The sequence below is a fragment of the Musca domestica genome, unplaced genomic scaffold (genome assembly GCF_030504385.1).
Source record: "Musca domestica strain aabys unplaced genomic scaffold, Musca_domestica.polishedcontigs.V.1.1 5, whole genome shotgun sequence".
NCBI lineage: Eukaryota > Metazoa > Arthropoda > Insecta > Diptera > Muscidae > Musca > Musca domestica.
In genome coordinates this window covers 9,472,573-9,489,528 of record NW_026712346.1, presented here as the reverse complement: position 1 = coordinate 9,489,528, position 16,956 = coordinate 9,472,573, and the positions used below count along the sequence as shown (strand labels likewise).

Below are 16,956 nucleotides of genomic sequence, written 5' to 3'. Positions count from 1 at the left end.
ACTTTTATAGACAACTCTTTTTTAGGGGGTAAAATGCCCACAAGGGACTCCTTTTGTGGAGTTTCAGACAATTCCATTGAAAAATGTGGCTAAAATTATCAAAATACCGAATACCGTGGGGGTACCGTTATATGGGGGCTATACGATATCGTGGACTTATATAGACAATTCTTTTTGAGGGGGTAAAATGCCCACAAGGGACTCCTTTTGTGGAATTTCAGACGATTCCATTGAAAAATGTGGATAAAATCATCAAAATACCAAATATCGGGGGTACCGTTATATGGGGGATATACGATATCGTGGACTTATATAGACAATTCTTTTTGAGGTGGTAAAATGCCCACAAGGGACTCCTTTTGTGGAACTTCAGACAAGTCCATTGAAAAATGTGGATAAAATCATCAAAATACCAAATATCGGGGGTACCGTTATATGGGGGCTACACGATATCGTGGACTTGTATAGACAATTCTTTTTGAGGGGATAAAATGCCCACAAGGGACTCCTTTTGTGGAATTTCAGACGATTCCATTGAAAAATGTGGATAAAATCATCAAAATACCAAATATCGGGGGTACCGTTATATGGGGGCTATACGATATCGTGGACTTATATAGACAATTCTTGTTTTGGGGTAACATGCCCACAACGGACTTCTTTTGTGGAATTTCAGACAATTCCATTGAAAAATGTGGATAGAATCATCAAAATACCGAATATCGGGGGTACCGTTATATGGGGGATATACGATATCGTGGACTTATATAGACAATTCTTTTTGAGGGGGTAAAATGCCCACAAGGGACTCCTTTTGTGGAATTTCAGACAATTCCATTGAAAAATGTGGCTAAATCATCAAAATACCGAAAACGGTGGGGGTACCGTTATATGGGGGCTACACGATATTGTGGACCTATATAGATATTTCTCTGCCGAGGTATAAAGTACCCACAAGGAACTACTTGTGTGGATTTTCAGACAATTCCATTGAAAAACGTGGCTAACATCATCAAAATACCGAATATCGGGGGTACCGTTATATGGGGGCTATACGATATCGTGGACAGATATAGCCCATCTTCGAACTTGACCTGCCTGCAGACAAAAGAGAGATCTGTGCAAAATTTTAGCTTCCTATCTTAATTCGTTTAGACTGTAGCGTGATTAAAACAGACGGACGGACAGGGCTAAATCGTCTTAAAATTTTACGCTGATCAAGAATATTAATATACCCTCCATACTTTTTTTGGTGGAGGGTATAAAAACTATGCATTAAAGACTGAAACTACGGGCCGGGAACGCGGACTGGGCCAGCTAGTAAGAATTATAAACATTTTTTGAAGTAAATGGAATAAATAAAAATGTATTCATACTTGTTTTTTGTCAAAAATATAAAATTTTTGCTTTGTATTGAATATTTTCCCCAGTAAATTAAATTTCAGTGCATTTTGTATATGTATAAAAAAAGTTGATTCGATTTGCGTCGCGTTTCCCCAGTCCCCATTAACGACGCATGTCGGGGCTCTAGCGTATATAGTATTGTATAGAATATAGTTGATGACTTTTCTTTTAATTTTTAAAAGTATTTAGAAGCGCTTGAAAGTATGCCTTAAAAAGAGAAAATTATAAATGTGGGAAATCCACCTTTTACATGGCTAACACGATGTGTAAAATAGCCTTCAGCGTTCCAAATTTATATTAGACAAATTATCTTGCGGCAGGTCTATGTTTATACGAGTGGGGGAATAGACTATTTCTTTACAAAAATTTAAATGCAAATATTTGCGGAAATAATTCACTGCACATGAAATTAAATCAATAGGTGTTACAATCCCATATTTTGGGTAGAACTTATTTCTCCCCAAAAATATATTGTTGTAATGAGGACAAGAAGACCTACCTACCTTTGGTAACAATTTGCAGACTTATAACAATAATACAGACCTATCTCGCATCTCTACTTCCAGGCTGACGCTCACCCAAAATTTGATGAATCAGCCTTCTTTTTTAAAAAATTATTCTTGTCTGTTGTTCATTTTTTTTTCAAGTTATATTTTACATTTGTACAAAGAAGATCGACATAACAAAACTACCTTAAACTGGGAGCCGCAGTTTTCAATTGCCAAACACTTTTTTACAATCAATAATTATTTTGTGTGAATTTAATGAATCCAGAGAGCTGATATTTTTTTATCCAGAGCGGCTTTAGAATTCCATCAGTTATTACGTTTTTGCTTACTACAAAAAATAAAACGACTAGTTACAAACGGAATTATATTTTCATACTGAAATGTTTGATGATGTACTTTTATCAATTAAGAGATGATTTTGGAATTTTAGATGAATTGTGGCATAAACGAAAACATGGACAAAGTATCGGAAAACTTATCTCTTTTCATTTAAATTTGCTATAAATGATGTCATTACTTTTTTGCTAGTGCTATTCCAAGTCCCAGAATGCCACCAAGTACAAGAGCAGCACCTCCTGCCACCGCCATACCTTTTGCCATGTCTTTATCACTTTGTTTCTTAATATATTCCTAAAAAATAAAACATAATTAAACACCACAGATCATGCATATAAAAGCCTTACCTCCAATGAACGAACTTGATCGTTAGATTCAATTTCTAAAAAGGCTCTACAATATTTCAACCCGTCAGAATAGTTTTTAATTCTGGCATTACCAAAAGCTAGATAATATATATAATCACGGCGTCCATCTGGATGAACTCTAGCCAATTCTTCCAATATCATTATTCCCTGAAAATATAAAAATAAGTTGCATGACTCACTGGAATTCCCCGAATGAAAGTCATGAGCACTTACTTTTCGAATGTCATTGGTATATCTACTACGAACTAAGCAAAAAGCATACTCGAATTTAGTTTCTATTGTTACTTCACCGTCCAATTCCAATTCGTGGGCAAACTTTTTCTCGAACCTCTGTAACACAGATAAGAGTAAAATACAAACACAAATATAAAACAATTGTAATTCAATAGTACCTCCAGGTCTTCCTGTGGCACCACCTCGTTAAGTAGCTCCTCCATTACACAATTATTGCCTGTAATATATATGTTTTCAACTACGATAAAGGGTTTAATTACACAAAAGTACTGCGTAAACAATCTTCGTTTATCCACAAAGGCAATCTATGGAGCCACAACATATTACAACGCCGATTGAAGAAGTAATCGGCGTTGCCAGTATTTATCAGACTCAAGGTCTATATAAGGTCGACAAGGAGACTACTTTAGGCAACAAACTGTCAACAATCTTATAGCGCGTTTAGAAGCAACATTTTGTCCGGATTAATAGTGGGTTTAGATGTACAATTTTATCCGGATGAACCCACAATATCACGATTTATTCAACCAAATTTAAATGTTTCCGTAAAATAGTGGTTTACATAAATATACGAAGGAATTTTGTCACTGGTTACCTGGCAACAATTCGGATTAGGAGATATCGTCTATGTTGTTTCAGGGTTGAAAATATTGAAGTCACTCAATTTTAAAATGAAAAAATAAGAACAATATTTGACTTGTAAAAACTTTTACATAGAAATTTTGGGAGAAAAGTGTGAAATAAAAAAATGCATTTTTATTGGTAAATTTGAAGTTACAAGAGTTTTGCTTTAGGGTTGTGTTTTTCAGATTTAATCATTCTGCCTAGCCTTGTAATTATAGAACAATGAAGCAACCTGCACAAAACACAAAACTATCTTTCCGTTGTCTATATATTCATTACTCAATGGTTTTGTGTTTTTATGCAGGTGGTTCTCAACACGGTTTTGATCAGGGGTATGATCGATGTCATATCGTAATTCACATTTATATTTTTTCTGGAACAGTATTTAATGTCAAGTATCCTTCAGTTGTTGATATTTCCAACATTTTAGAATTGAGACACTTTAAATGTTAAAAATATGATGAACAGTAGGATATTTGTAAGTTGAAAATTGTTCCATAATAAAAAAGCGAAAATTAATTCATGTCATCGAATAATACGGGAATAATCTAGTGAAATTCTTTATTAACGAGAAATGTGTTTTTTTTTTTTTTGAAGAATAGTAGGTCGACCGCCTCAATCAGCATATTGACTATGCAAAAGCGCGCTGCATAAATTGAACATTTTCAATAAAAATTGTTGAAATTGTAAAATCTTTTGAAAAATGTATATCTTAATAATCTTTTTAAAAATGTTCACACATTAATGTTCACAAGCGTTGATGCATTACACAAAAATAAAAGATGCAATTCGATAACCCAAAAGATCAATAAATGATAATAAGTGAAAAGAACAATTGACAGTTAAGTTACTGAGAGTTTGAAAAAACAAATTTGGAGAAAACATTCAGCGCTCTCATAGCCTGATGAATAAAGAGACAACGGAAATCTCTCACCGCTTATCATCAAAAATTCGAATAAGCAGAAGTCCCTAAAATGGTAGTAAGTAGCATCACACCGATTACACAAAATATAGGCCCTTTATGGGTAAAGTTACCATGAAGTGGACCAATACCCTATACCCTCTGTAGCCATATAGCTATAAAGGAAATCGTACATTTATTTCCGATCGTATGGCAATATTGTTCAACTTTGTGGGAAGGTACCACAAGTAGTGGGCCCAAAGATAGCTTATTCACATCAGATCCTTAGTTGAGAGAGATATTTAGATATATCAAGTTTCAAAAGAATCGAGACAAAAGAAAAAAACGATATATCCTATTTTCACACCAGATATTTTGTTAATAAAACTATTGAAAAGTGCTCATTTAGCCATTTATGAGCGTCATGGTTATTTAAATTGTTGACCCGTACTTGGGGAAGGTGGTCCGTTATTGACACCATATCTTGTGTTGGTGAGATAAAAATGTAGACTCTTTAAGGGTAGGTAGGTACGTACCTGACTAAACACTTTTAAAAATATTGGGATTCGTGAAGTTTGTTCAATTTTGGGCGATTCATGTTCTAAAACGTAAAATATTTTCTGTTGTTGTTGTTGTTGTAGCTGTAGTACATGCATGAGTTTGCGTTCTGCTAATCTGGTTCCAGCTCCAGGTTTAGAAATTCGGCTACTTTAATGGGCTGTAGCCAGAGATCTTCTGGAGTGAGTTGGGTAGGTTTGGTTGTGCAATTAAAGAGGTGTAGCGTATTGTGCGGGCCTGTAGCGCACGCCGGGTAGGCGTCACGCACATCTTCATCAATTCGTGCCCAATATGAATTGAGACGACTACACCATCCTGAACGTAATTGCGCCAAAACTACCCTGGTTTTTCTAGGCAGCTGACATTCTTCTGCTGCAATGGATGGGGGGTGGACTCCGAGGACGGCGTTCACTTTATTATTGCTAATATTAAAGTGCGACTGCATCGGTATAAATGCCACTCAGACCTGCCTGATAGGCTTTTTGATCTAGAGGTTCTCTCTTGTGGACCTCCCTCTCTAGATCATGTATGTCCTTCCTGACACGCCTGGGTGGGGCAGATTTATCCACCAACTAGGGAAGGACTCACGGTAACTAGGGAAGGACTGCTGACGTAAGGGAAGGACTTTCGCCTCCTCATGTAGATGGTCCACTGGTGTCATGAGAAGGCACCCTGTCGCAGTTCTCAGGGCAGCGTTCTGGCAGGTCTGGATATGCTTCCACTGTGTAGCACTAGTATTCGCAGACCACTCGTTATGAGAGTTCAACAAAGTTTCTTTGTCCGCACCCCAAGAGCTGCCGGCTAGCGCCTTGAGGACCTTGTTGCTACTTTTCATCTTGTCGCAGATAGATGTGGCTTGCGCGGACGACTTGAACATGCTGTCGAACGTGACCCCAAGAATCTTGGGGTAGTTCGTGGTCGGTATTAGATTCCCCTCGACCTGAACATTCAGCTGTGTTCTCATCTCCGCAGACCATGTGGTAAAGAGTGTGGCCGTTGATTTCGTGGCGGATATTTTCATATTCCTCGCGTGGAAGTATGCGGCAAGTTCAGCGAGATAGGGGTTCAGCCTTTCGCATATGTCATCGACCACTGGGCCCGAAGCCATGATCGTACAATTATCCGCATACGTTACGATCTCAATGCCGTCTGGAGGGCGAGGAATTCCGGAAAGGTAGAGGTTAAATAGTTCCGGAGATATCACCCCACCTTGGGGAACCCCCGTTTCACTCTACGGGCTTTGGACTTCTTCTTCCGGAATTCCACGTACGACTGGCGTTCACACACATAGTTGATTATTCAACGTTTCAAACTTGGCCGGAGGGTAGTTCTCTGCACGTCCTCAAACAGTGTGCCATGATTGACCTATCAAATGCCTTTGATAGGTCAAGGGCTACCAACTCTGTTCTGCCACACGGCCTGTTCTGGTTCAGTCCTCTACTAATATGTGTGGAAATGGCGTGTAATACTGTTGTGGTACTATGTTGTGGACGGAATCCGTGCTGGTGGTTGCCAACTGTATAGCTTCCTCTAATGCTGGGGAGGAGTAAAGCCTCAAGAGTCTTAGCTACTGGCGACAAAAGCGAAATCGGCCTGTACGATTCGCCATTACTGGCATCCTGGCCCATTTTCCAGGTTTCGGACACTATGTGGGTGGCTAGCAACAAATTGAGAACTTTCGTTAAGTACTCGACTCCCGGCGTATCCAGCTGCTTCAACATTACCATTGAGATTCCGTCCGGGCCCAATGCTTTGGATGACTTGGCGTTACGGATGACATTTGCAACATCACCCATCGTAAACTGTACTCTTCGCTTCGCCCTACCGCTCTCGGGGTGCTCGACAAATTGTCGGTTAAAATACTTTGCGCACCTCTTTGGATCAGTTACCATTACGTCGTTAAAAGTGACTGAGGACCTATCATCCTTTTTTTCAGGGTTCGAGAGCGACTTAACCGTTACCAACAGCTTACTCATATCGGTTCCAATGTTGCAACACTTTAGATGGTCCAGCCAATTTTTTATCTTTGCTCCTGTACCAACCGGTTGACTTCCACTGTCAAATCAGTGATTCTAGGATTAGTAGGGTTGGTACGACGGAGATCATCACGCTCGTTTGCTAATCCCGCTGCCTCTGCTGGGAAGTTTGGTCTTATCTCGGGTATTCGACCAGCAGGTATATAGCGAGCGGCTGCAACTTTGATGATGTTTCGGAAAATCCTTTCTGCTACCCCAACATCAGAAGGGTTGGGCAGTTTACAGGCAAATAACGCGGTTCGCAGCTATTAATCGGCGGGATATACACATTAAGCACCTCTACCTCGGCATTTCCACACTTGACTGCTATCCCCATACATTCCATGTATGGGTCACTAGAGACTAGCTCAAGCGAGATACGTCTGTACTGAACAGAATGGTGTAACACGAACGCTAATCCCCCACCTCGATCCTTCCTTAGTACGTTGTAACCATAATAACGTTGTAGGCTGCAATGTTCATTCAGCTTGGTTTGCTGCACCGCTGCGATCTTAATATTCCTGACACTCATAAATTCCACTATCTCATCTATTTTGCCTCGAAGTCCGTTGCAATTGAATTGCAAGAATGATGCACAATCCGGAGTTGGAACAGCAACATGTGACCTTAGGTGCTGCGGTGTTGGTGGCTGTTCTGGAGACTGCGGTGAAGTGCCATACTCTGACGACGTCTCTGATGAGGACCGAAGAAGTGGACTCGCTGGGGACTACGTTACTGCAGCAAGTCGTAACATAATCCCTTTCGCTGTAGTCTCGCAAACGCCTTAGTCCGGAACAGTTCTTGAAGTGCACCCATTCTCTACATCCATTACATCGCACCGAAACAGATCTGTGGTGGATGACGTTCTGACAAACCGAGCAGAACCAAGGTCCGGGGTTTTCCTCAATCCCGGCACGGATCAATAAAATCCGGAGCAAGCATTCCGGGATATGCTGCCCGAAATGCAGAAAAATAAACAAACACAAACATGTATATACTCGGTTGGCAGCCGCGGGCCGAAACTAGGATCTTGTTGTTTCCGGTCAATCCGGTATCGTAGAACCCACTGCCGTGGGATTGAATATTTTCTGTGAAAATTTTGATTTTGATCCAGTATAGGACTGTTGTGCGCTCTAGTCAGAGGGGGTTTACCGAGTTATAATTGAAATTCTATTGCCTTTATGAAATTCTTTAACACTGCCTTTACACGGTGACATTTTTTAACCATGCCATTTTTTTTTTTGTTGGTAAAAGGTGTAGAGAGACAAGGATAGAAGAAAAAATGGCACGACAATCCACCGCACAGGGTTACATGCCATTTTCTTTGCATTTCTCTTTTTGCTTCTTCCGAATTGTTTATGATTTTGACATTTCATATCGTTTCTTTATTGTAATTTTTGATGCGTTTCTTTTATTGTGATGTGATGTTTTTAGTGATTGAATTTTATAGTGAATTATATGAAAATTAATTGGAAGTATTAAAAAGTTAAAATAAAAGTTAATAATGCAATATTTAACACCTCAATAACTTTTTCCATAATTTCTTCTTTAGATTCATACATTTAATTTTAAATCACTTCTTTATAAATATCTGTTACAAACAATTAGCTCTATACGAAATACTGAATAAAATAAAATGTCAGAAAAAATGCCAAGCACTATTATCGTAAAATGCCACCGTGTAAAGGCGCGAAGATTTACGCAGAAATTTTAAAAGCTAAAAATTGCATCGTGTAAAGGCAGTGTAACTGTTTTATATCATTTACCATGATCCGACTAAGGTCTGGAATATTGTCGCTCCCTAAAAATTGGGCTCTGATATTAACCAACGCTGGGCATATACAGAGAAAATGTTCCAAAGTTTCGCCGTCTTCCCTGCACGCCCTGCATATGCTGTTTTCTGTGCAACCTATCTTGTATAGATGAGCTTGTACGCCCAGGTGCCCCGTAAGAATGCCTGTCACCTCACTGATCTTCTTGCCTAGCAAATAAAAGATTCTTCGTTTTTATCTCATTTTGGTCACCCCACAGGATTTTGGTGGTGGTGATATATGGGGGTTTTTGCCCATATTTTTAACATTGGACGTGACGCTTCTAGCGGCAGTGGATTGTCTAAGTTTACTGCTGCTAATTCCCTGTCTGTTCTAGCGAGAGAGTTTGCTATCTCGTTACCTCTAACTCCGTTATGGCCTGGTACCCATATAATGCGAACTAAGCCGTGTTGAGAGTAGTTGTTGATTGAGTTTATACATTCCAATACAGTTCTTGAAGTTACTGTTTTGGATGTTATAGCGTTAATGGATATCTTACTGTCCGTTAGGACGTTTACGATAGCCGGTCTCGTGTTAGCATTTAACCAGCTCAGACACTCTGTAATCGCCCGGACCTCCGCTTGTAGGATCGTATTGTGATCGGTCAGGCGGAAAGAGATTTTGGTATTCGTTTCTTCGATAAAAAAGACCCAGTCCTACTCTCTCCCCCAACACTGAACCATCTGTGTAACAACAGTTACCAGTCGGCATCTGTGATGGGAATCCATCGATCCACTAGTCTCTGTTTGGGATTAATGTTTCACAAGAGACAGCTAAAAGAGATTCAGGTATCCGGTCCGATACAAAGTTTTCTATTGATTCTCCCGTTGTTACCTGTAAGATTCTTTGATGGTATGTAGCGTGGCCTTTGATTAACCACTCGTCCGTCGCCCTAAGCCTTAAGGCCGCAACGGTTGTTTCATACCGAATCTGAATGTCTATCGGGTGAAGAAATAGTAATGTCTCTAGTGCCCTAGTTGGTGTTTTCCTCATTGCCCCGCAGATGCTTAAGCAGCACATTCGTTGGACTTTCTGTAGTATTTTAATATTACACTTTTTATCCATGGCTGTCCACCAGACTATTGACGCGTAAGTTAGAACAGGTCTAATCACGCTTTTGTATAGCCAGTGTATCATGTTAGGATTGAAACCCCATTTAGAGCCTATAGCTCTTTTACACTTTGCCCAACATCTATGAGCTTTGTTTGCTCTTTCCTTGATGTGGTCCCTCCAATTAAGTTTCTATCTAGAATCACTCCCAGATATTTAACCTTATTGGAAATGTTGATTGTCCTGTTCAGGAAAACCGGTTCCTCGAAAAGACCCAGTTTCCTTTTCCTGGTAAATAGACATATTTCAGTTTTTTTTTCCGGGTTGACGTTGAGACCTCTCGGTCTAGCCCAGTTGTATGCAAGTTTCGGAGCCGACTCGGCCCTTCTGCAGAGTAAGTTAGGGTTCTTTCCCCTCAGAAGTATTATAACATCGTCTGCATAGCAGACTGGTTCAAAACCTTCGTTGGTTAAAGTCCTTAGGAGACTATTTATGGTAATAAGACATAGGAGGGGTGATAATATCCCTCCCTGTGGAGTTTCCCTTATTATGACGTCATATAGCCCACAACTTATCCATCTATTCCTTAGCATATGGTTTATTCAGTCCCTTAGGGTCCTGTTGACCTGAAAGCTATCTAAGGATTGGATTAGTGTATCCGTGCTGACGTTGTTTAAAGCGCTTTCGATGTCAATGCATACTGCTAATGTGTACATCTTTTTATCGAAGGTGCTCTCGCTGTGGTGTACAACCTCATGTAGAGCAGTTTCCACTGAACGCCCTTTAACGTATACGTGTTATTTATATTTAAGCATATCGTTTGCAGTCCTGCTCTTGATCATGGTATCGATTATGCGTTCCATGGTTTTGAGTAAGAACGATGTTAGACTTATCGGTCGATAAGACTTGGGTATTGCGTAGCTTGCCTTCCCATGTTTGGGTATAAAAATTACCCTGGATTCCTGCCAGGCTTTTGGAGTGTACGCAAACTTTAGGCACGCGTTGAAAATTCCGGCTAAGTTGGACGAAATAACGTCCACTTCCCTTTCGAGCAGAGCCGGGAAGACTATATCTGGTCCCGCTGCCTTAAATGGTTTTAAACTTTTGATGGCTTCTTTTACCATCGATTCGTCAATTTTTGGTGCTTCATCCGTCACATTCCTCCTATCTTCCGATGTATCCACGTTTGTCGTGGCGCTCCTAGGGTTTCTTCTATTGTTTCCATCTTGTTACCCAAATCATCCACCATTGTCTCGGCTTGTGTATGGGTTTTTGAAAGAAACTTTTTTTTATTTTTGAAACATCATTCTCGCTTTCAACCTGTTCACAGAAAAGCTTCCAGGAATTTCGTTTAGCTGTTCTGACTACTTTGTTGTATTCTTTAAGTTTATTATGGTAGCTGTCCCAGAATACTGCCAATTTTTTACGTCGAGCTCTGTTGTAAAGTCTACGGACCTCCTTTCCTTTGTTACGAATATCCCCTGTCATCCTGGGTTTTTCATAGGCGGATTTCCTCTCTCGAAGTGGACAGCATTCTTCGAAATACTTTACTAGGGTCTTAGTTAAGCTATTAACATCTCTGTCTATGTCATCTATGCTTAGGCATTCATTGTTACTCTGCCCTAGCCTTTGTATAACTAGTCTCCCATACTTCATCCAGTCAGTCTTGGATTTGTTCCGTAAACGTATTGGGTTCGGCGGCGGCCGTGTTAGTTCAAATCTTATATACCTGTGATCCGAGAAAGAGTGTTCTTCCGAGACTCTCCAATTCTGTATCTCGTTAATATGATTCTCTGAACAAAAAGTGAAGTCTAAAACCTCCTCCCTAATTTTGTTTACAAAGGTCGCTTTATTCCCAATGTTAAGAATTGTTAGGTCATTAGTATTTAGATAATTTAGTAGGGACTGGCCCCTTTTGTTAGTGTTAGTACTACCCCACGCAATGTGATGTGAGTTAGCATCGCTGTTTGTTTTGTTTTGCTCACCAGCCGCTGCAGTTCCGACGTGGGTGGTAATGTCGGCGCGTCAAACAGTAGGTACACCGACGCCAGGTATATGTTGCCATTCCCCTGCTTCAGTACCGTTGCGTCCGATGATGACAACTCTGGGGAGAAAAGAAAGCATACATTTTTGTGACATATTATACAAGTTCTCGGTCGAGACCCTGTGTTATCATAAAACAGTTGATAGTTAATATGGTTTAGTCCAGAGACCTTGTTCTGAACTGTCCAGGGTTCCTGGATTAAACCAATGTGTATCTTACTTGTATTTATTAATTTCATCAGAGCTATTGTTGCCGTCACGCTCCGATGAAGATTGATCTGGATGACCTCAATCATTGGTCCTCCAGTAGGCGGGCTTCCTGAGAGTCGGTGATTTTATCGTCGGCTCCCTGTGTTGTGTTGCTAGGGGGGTTTTCTTTCTCCTCCTCACTGTCTCCCTTGGGTTCTTCGTCTCCGATGCTGACCTTGTTGTTTTTGAATCGGACCGCGTTCGAGATGAAGAAAGCTATGCCCTTGGTCTTTGTCAGACTAGCCATGGAGAGATCGTCAATCCCTATCAAAGGAGAGTGCCATCCTCCTTCTCCTCCCTGTGAAAGACTTCCCATCTCTTCACGTCCAAAGTCTTATTTTGGTTACCAAAGATCTCGAGCATGCGTTCCGTCCCGAGTCTGCTGCCGTATCCCCTGACGTACACCGTCGTTTTAGTTAGGCGAGGGATCTCGCTCCACCTCACCAACTTAAGGCTGCCATTTTCCCAAGGGGGTTTTATCTTTTCGATAATCCCCGTGGTGTTAGCAGGAGCAGCGAGATTAAAGAACATTTTATTGTTCTCAATCCCACTGCTCATGATAGGGATTGGATCTCCACCTTCCAAGATGTGATCCAATATTTTGCTGTTGACCATTTCCTCTATCTCTTCCAAATGGTCTTTTGATAGGTTGCCTGAGCCTCGACGTAAGTTTTATATTAATATTGCCAAGTTTGGAACAAATCTGATACCCCTTTTGAGATAAACTAACGACTGTGTTACGAAAAAACTAATAAATTTTGCATAAAATATTCTTAAAAACAGGAGCAAAAAATACACACCTTTGTAATTATATTTTATACTAGCTGAACCCGGTGCGCTTCGCTAACCCTTTTGATTTTATATACCTTCAAAATTTTATAAGCGAATATATGTTGGCTTAAAATAATAAAACAAATTCAAAAATTTAAAAAATTGTAATACTGTAATGCGTAAATAAACAAATAGTTCGGTCTACCAACGCGTGGACATGACAGGAACAGCTGACAATGAGAAAAGCAGGAATATACCAAATTTTGTCCGCATATACGATGGGTTTGTCCTTCGGACTTATTATTTTCATAGCAAATGCGAAGCGTTGAGGAAACTGCTATCTTGAGTGGCATTTCTGTTGCAATTAGAGAATTCGAGGAAGCTTCCTCGTAATAATCGTATCCTCAATTAAATTGTTGTGTAGTTTTATATTGTTAGCCTAATACCATTGTAAAGGCGTTGTGGGTCAATGCTTCTTAATAAAATCGTATCCCAATATAAACCGATTTTAATATAATTTGAGAAAATTTACTTTTACACCAAATTCCGTCACACCTTTCATTTTTCATTGAAATTAGTGCGCCAAATACGAGAAATCGCCCGAAAATATATTTGGATATATATATTTCTAAATCTTAACCGATTTCTAATTAATTTTTTTAAATTTATTATTGTAATAGTACGTTTATATATATGAGGGTTAACCAACTGGATTTTGAATTAAATTGTCATTTCCATTACTTTTACTTCAAGTAAATCCTCTCAAAGTAGGTTAACCCTACAAAAAGTTCTAACGTAAACATGGCATAACCAAATTTCGCCACACATTCTGAATTTCTTTGGAATCGGACATACATATCGCGTTGGGTGCATCAAATATGTGAAATTGGCCGAAAATATATATGGGAGCTATGTACAAATCTGAACCGATTTCAATATAATTTCACAAATTTATTTTTGTACCAAATGTAGTCACGCATGCAGAATTTCATTGGAATCGAACATACATATCGTGTTTGCTGCATCAAATATTCGAAATCGGTCGATAATATTTATGGGAGCTATATCCAAATCTGAATCGATTTTAATATAATTTGACAAATTTATTTTGAGATCAAAATCCCGTCACACATTCCAAATTTCATTGGAATCGAACATACTTATCGTGTTTGGTGCATCTAATACATAAAATCGGCCGAAAATGTATATGGGAGCTATATCCAAATCTGAACCGATTTCAATATAACTTGCCAAATTGATTTTCTAGACAAATTCCATCACACTTTCCAAATTTTATTGTGGCGTACACAGCGTGTTTAATACTTCAAATACATGAAATCGGCTGAAAATATATATGGGAGCTATATCCAAATCTGAACCGATTCCAATATAATTTGGAAAAATTTATTTTTGTTTCAAATTTCTTACGCATTCCAAATTTCATCGGAATCGAACATAAACATCGTGTTTGAGGCATCAAATAAACGAAATCGGTCGAAAATATATATGGGAACTATATCCAAATCTTAACCGATTTCAATATAATTTGGCAAGTTTATTTTTGTTCAAAATTCCGTTATGCATTCCAAATCTGGACGCTGTATCTGAATTCGATTAGTAGTTATGTGCACATAAAATCTAATTTGTGGGAGGCACCTCCGATTCTGATGCTATATCTCCAGTTCCAAGTTGAATTTCAAAAAATTTTATAAAAAAACCTTCGTCATCATATCGATTATTTTTAATGGAAGAAAACTACATAGCCCACGATGCGGCAATAAAAAAGAGTGCACGCATATGAATGGTACTGCAGGAAAGGCCGTTCCAAGAGCTTTCCAAAACGCTATTACTTGGCCAAATCGATCGTGGAAAATTATAGAAAAATCGATTTTTTTATTTTTCTGATGATTTCACTGTACGAAAACTAAAAATAGTGCAAACTCATGGAATAGCACGTTGGAAAGCCCATGAGGTGTACTTTCAAGATATAAACCCTCCTGAAAGATTAATCGGAAAGATTTTTTTCTTTAACATATTTTTCCTAAAATCAAGGGTTTTCTAGAGGAAAACATAAAATGGCCCACTGTGCAGCAATAAAAAATTGTGCACGCATATGAATGGTACTGCAGGAAAGGTCGTTCCAAGAGCTTTATAAAACGCTATTACTTGGCCAAATCGATCGTGAAAAATTAGAAAAAACATTATTTTTCTAACTGATTGTTGTCTTTGCTAGTTAAAATCGTTTTTATTTTCACGCACATGGTGATTACAATTGTTGTTAAATACGATTTGGTTCCTATATCTCAGGTTGCAAATATGGAGCCAAAAGCTGCTGTAGATATTGTTGACGTTTGCAAGGAAGTGGGAGAATTACAGGCCTTTACCTCACGTACCACCAACAAGGAGTTTAAGAAACGGGATTTGACTTTGGTAGATACCAGCGAGGCTGCTGTAACGGTTACCATATGGGGCGATGAAGCTGTTAATTTTGATGGACACGTACAACCGGTAGTTTTGGTAAAAGGCGGCCGGATCAACGAATTCAATGGCGGCAAATCTGTTAGCGTTGGTAATGGTTCGGTTTTGAAAATAAATCCCGACATACCCGAAGGTCATAAGTTGCGTGGTTGGTTTGATAATGGTGGCGGAGCCAACATTACCAATTCCGTTTCAGCCAGAACCGGAGCTGGAGGTGGCTACAGCACTGAATGGCGTACATTCTACGAAGCCCGTAATTTGGGCACAGGGGGTAAAGCGGATTATTTCCAAATTAAAGCTGTTGTACATTTGATTAAAAGCAATAACGCCTACTACAAAGCTTGCCCACAACCAGACTGTAAAAGAAGGTCATCGATGAACAAAACGGTCATTATCGCTGTGAAAGATGTAATGCCGATTTTACCAATTTCAAATATCGTCTCCTGGTCAATATGAGTATTGGTGACTGGACATCCAATCGTTGGATTACCTGTTTCAGTGATATGGGTGAACAGTTGTTGGCGAGGCCTTGGAAAATAACCCCACAGAAGCTGAAGAAATCTTCACTTCAATAAATTTCCATTCATATGTTTTCAAACTGCGTTCCAAAGTCGAAACCTATGGGGACATGAGTCGCAGTAAGTTGACCGTACAATCAGCTGCCCCTGTTAACTATAAAGAATATAACAAATATTTGATTGATAGCCTTAAAGAAATGACCGGTATTAATAAGGCTTAATTAGAATTACGTTGTATTTAAGAATTATTTTGTTTATTTGCACATCATAGAATTGAGATTTTTATTGTTTACCTTATTTGTACACGTCGTTTGTAGTAACATCCAAAATTTGTACCTATTGTAATTAAAATTATTTACACCTACTTGGAGGCAACATGTTTGTGAATACATTGAAGCATTCATTAAAATTATTCCTATCTTTAATATTAAAAAAAAAATTGTGCATTGTACTTTGATGTATGGTTAGGATCGTATATTGTTAACGAACAAACTTCACAGGTTGCACTGTTCGTGCAGTATTTTTTGTTGTGGTCAATTTTAAAGCAGTTTTCCTGGACTGGACGCATATTTTTTTTTTAATTTTGCATGCACAGCCGTATTAGGTACTATGCCAATTTTGATGTAGTGATTTTTGGACATCCAGTTACATCTTGGGACTCCAATCCATTATTTATTTTTTCCTCGCTCAGATCAGTTAGCAGGTGACAAATGTAGAAAACCTTTTACGCTGTTTAAAGCTGGGTATAAAGTACACTCGATAGAACAAATACTTGAGAGATCCTTCACCTCTAGATAGCGATTGGTTTGAGATTAATTTTTCGTTACGAACATCATATTACCATCTCTCATGAGGATAGTTTTAAACATAGGATGGCTTAATATTCTTTAAACTGCTTTCGACATAAGAAAGGTGTTAAATGAAGTTAGCGGGTTTCAGTGTGTTTGCTCTTCATCACTACTTATTTAGGGCTTTGGCGTTCTCTTGGGTTTGTGTATAGAAGTGTAGGATAATCCATTTTTATACTAAAGAAAATTTATATTTTGCGTTTCTGCGCTTGGGAGAGACAGGACTAAATTTACCGTCT

The 16,956-nt window shown here is 39.0% G+C and overlaps 1 protein-coding gene and 1 pseudogene across 2 annotated transcripts; one reads left to right on the top strand and one right to left on the bottom strand.

Moving 5' to 3' along the window:
• Nucleotides 1-2,018: 2,018 nt before the first annotated feature.
• On the bottom strand, nt 2,019-3,195 carry LOC101889391 (mitochondrial fission 1 protein). 2 transcript variants are annotated; one of them, XR_891493.3, is made up of 5 exons: nt 3,010-3,195; nt 2,831-2,947; nt 2,597-2,764; nt 2,310-2,543; nt 2,019-2,241 (listed from the first exon to the last, which is right to left on the bottom strand). XR_891493.3 is itself a non-coding variant. In XM_005175368.4 (5 exons), exons 1-5 carry the CDS (start codon nt 3,052-3,054, stop codon nt 2,220-2,222), a joined length of 465 nt encoding a protein of 154 aa, XP_005175425.1. In that variant the 5' UTR covers nt 3,055-3,195; the 3' UTR covers nt 2,021-2,219. The 2 variants fall into 2 exon arrangements, 1 of the variants encoding a protein (XP_005175425.1); XM_005175368.4 differs by having other exon boundaries at nt 2,021-2,241; nt 2,431-2,543.
• Nucleotides 3,196-15,066: 11,871 nt separating this feature from the next.
• Nucleotides 15,067-16,326, top strand: LOC101889668 (replication protein A 70 kDa DNA-binding subunit-like; annotated as a pseudogene).
• The last annotated feature ends 630 nt before the right edge of the window (nt 16,327-16,956 follow it).

Excerpts from the sequence above, each read along its gene's own strand:
- LOC101889391 (XM_005175368.4), bottom strand. The coding sequence starts at position 3,054 with ATGGAGGAGCTACTTAACGAGGTGGTGCCACAGGAAGACCTGGAG. Across the intron at positions 2,765-2,830 it reads ATACCAATGACATTCGAAAA|GGAATAATGATATTGGAAGA; the intron begins GTAAGTGCTCAT and ends TTATATTTTCAG. Across the intron at positions 2,242-2,430 it reads GGAATAGCACTAGCAAAAAA|TAAGCAAAAACGTAATAACT; the intron begins GTAATGACATCA and ends TATTTTTTGTAG.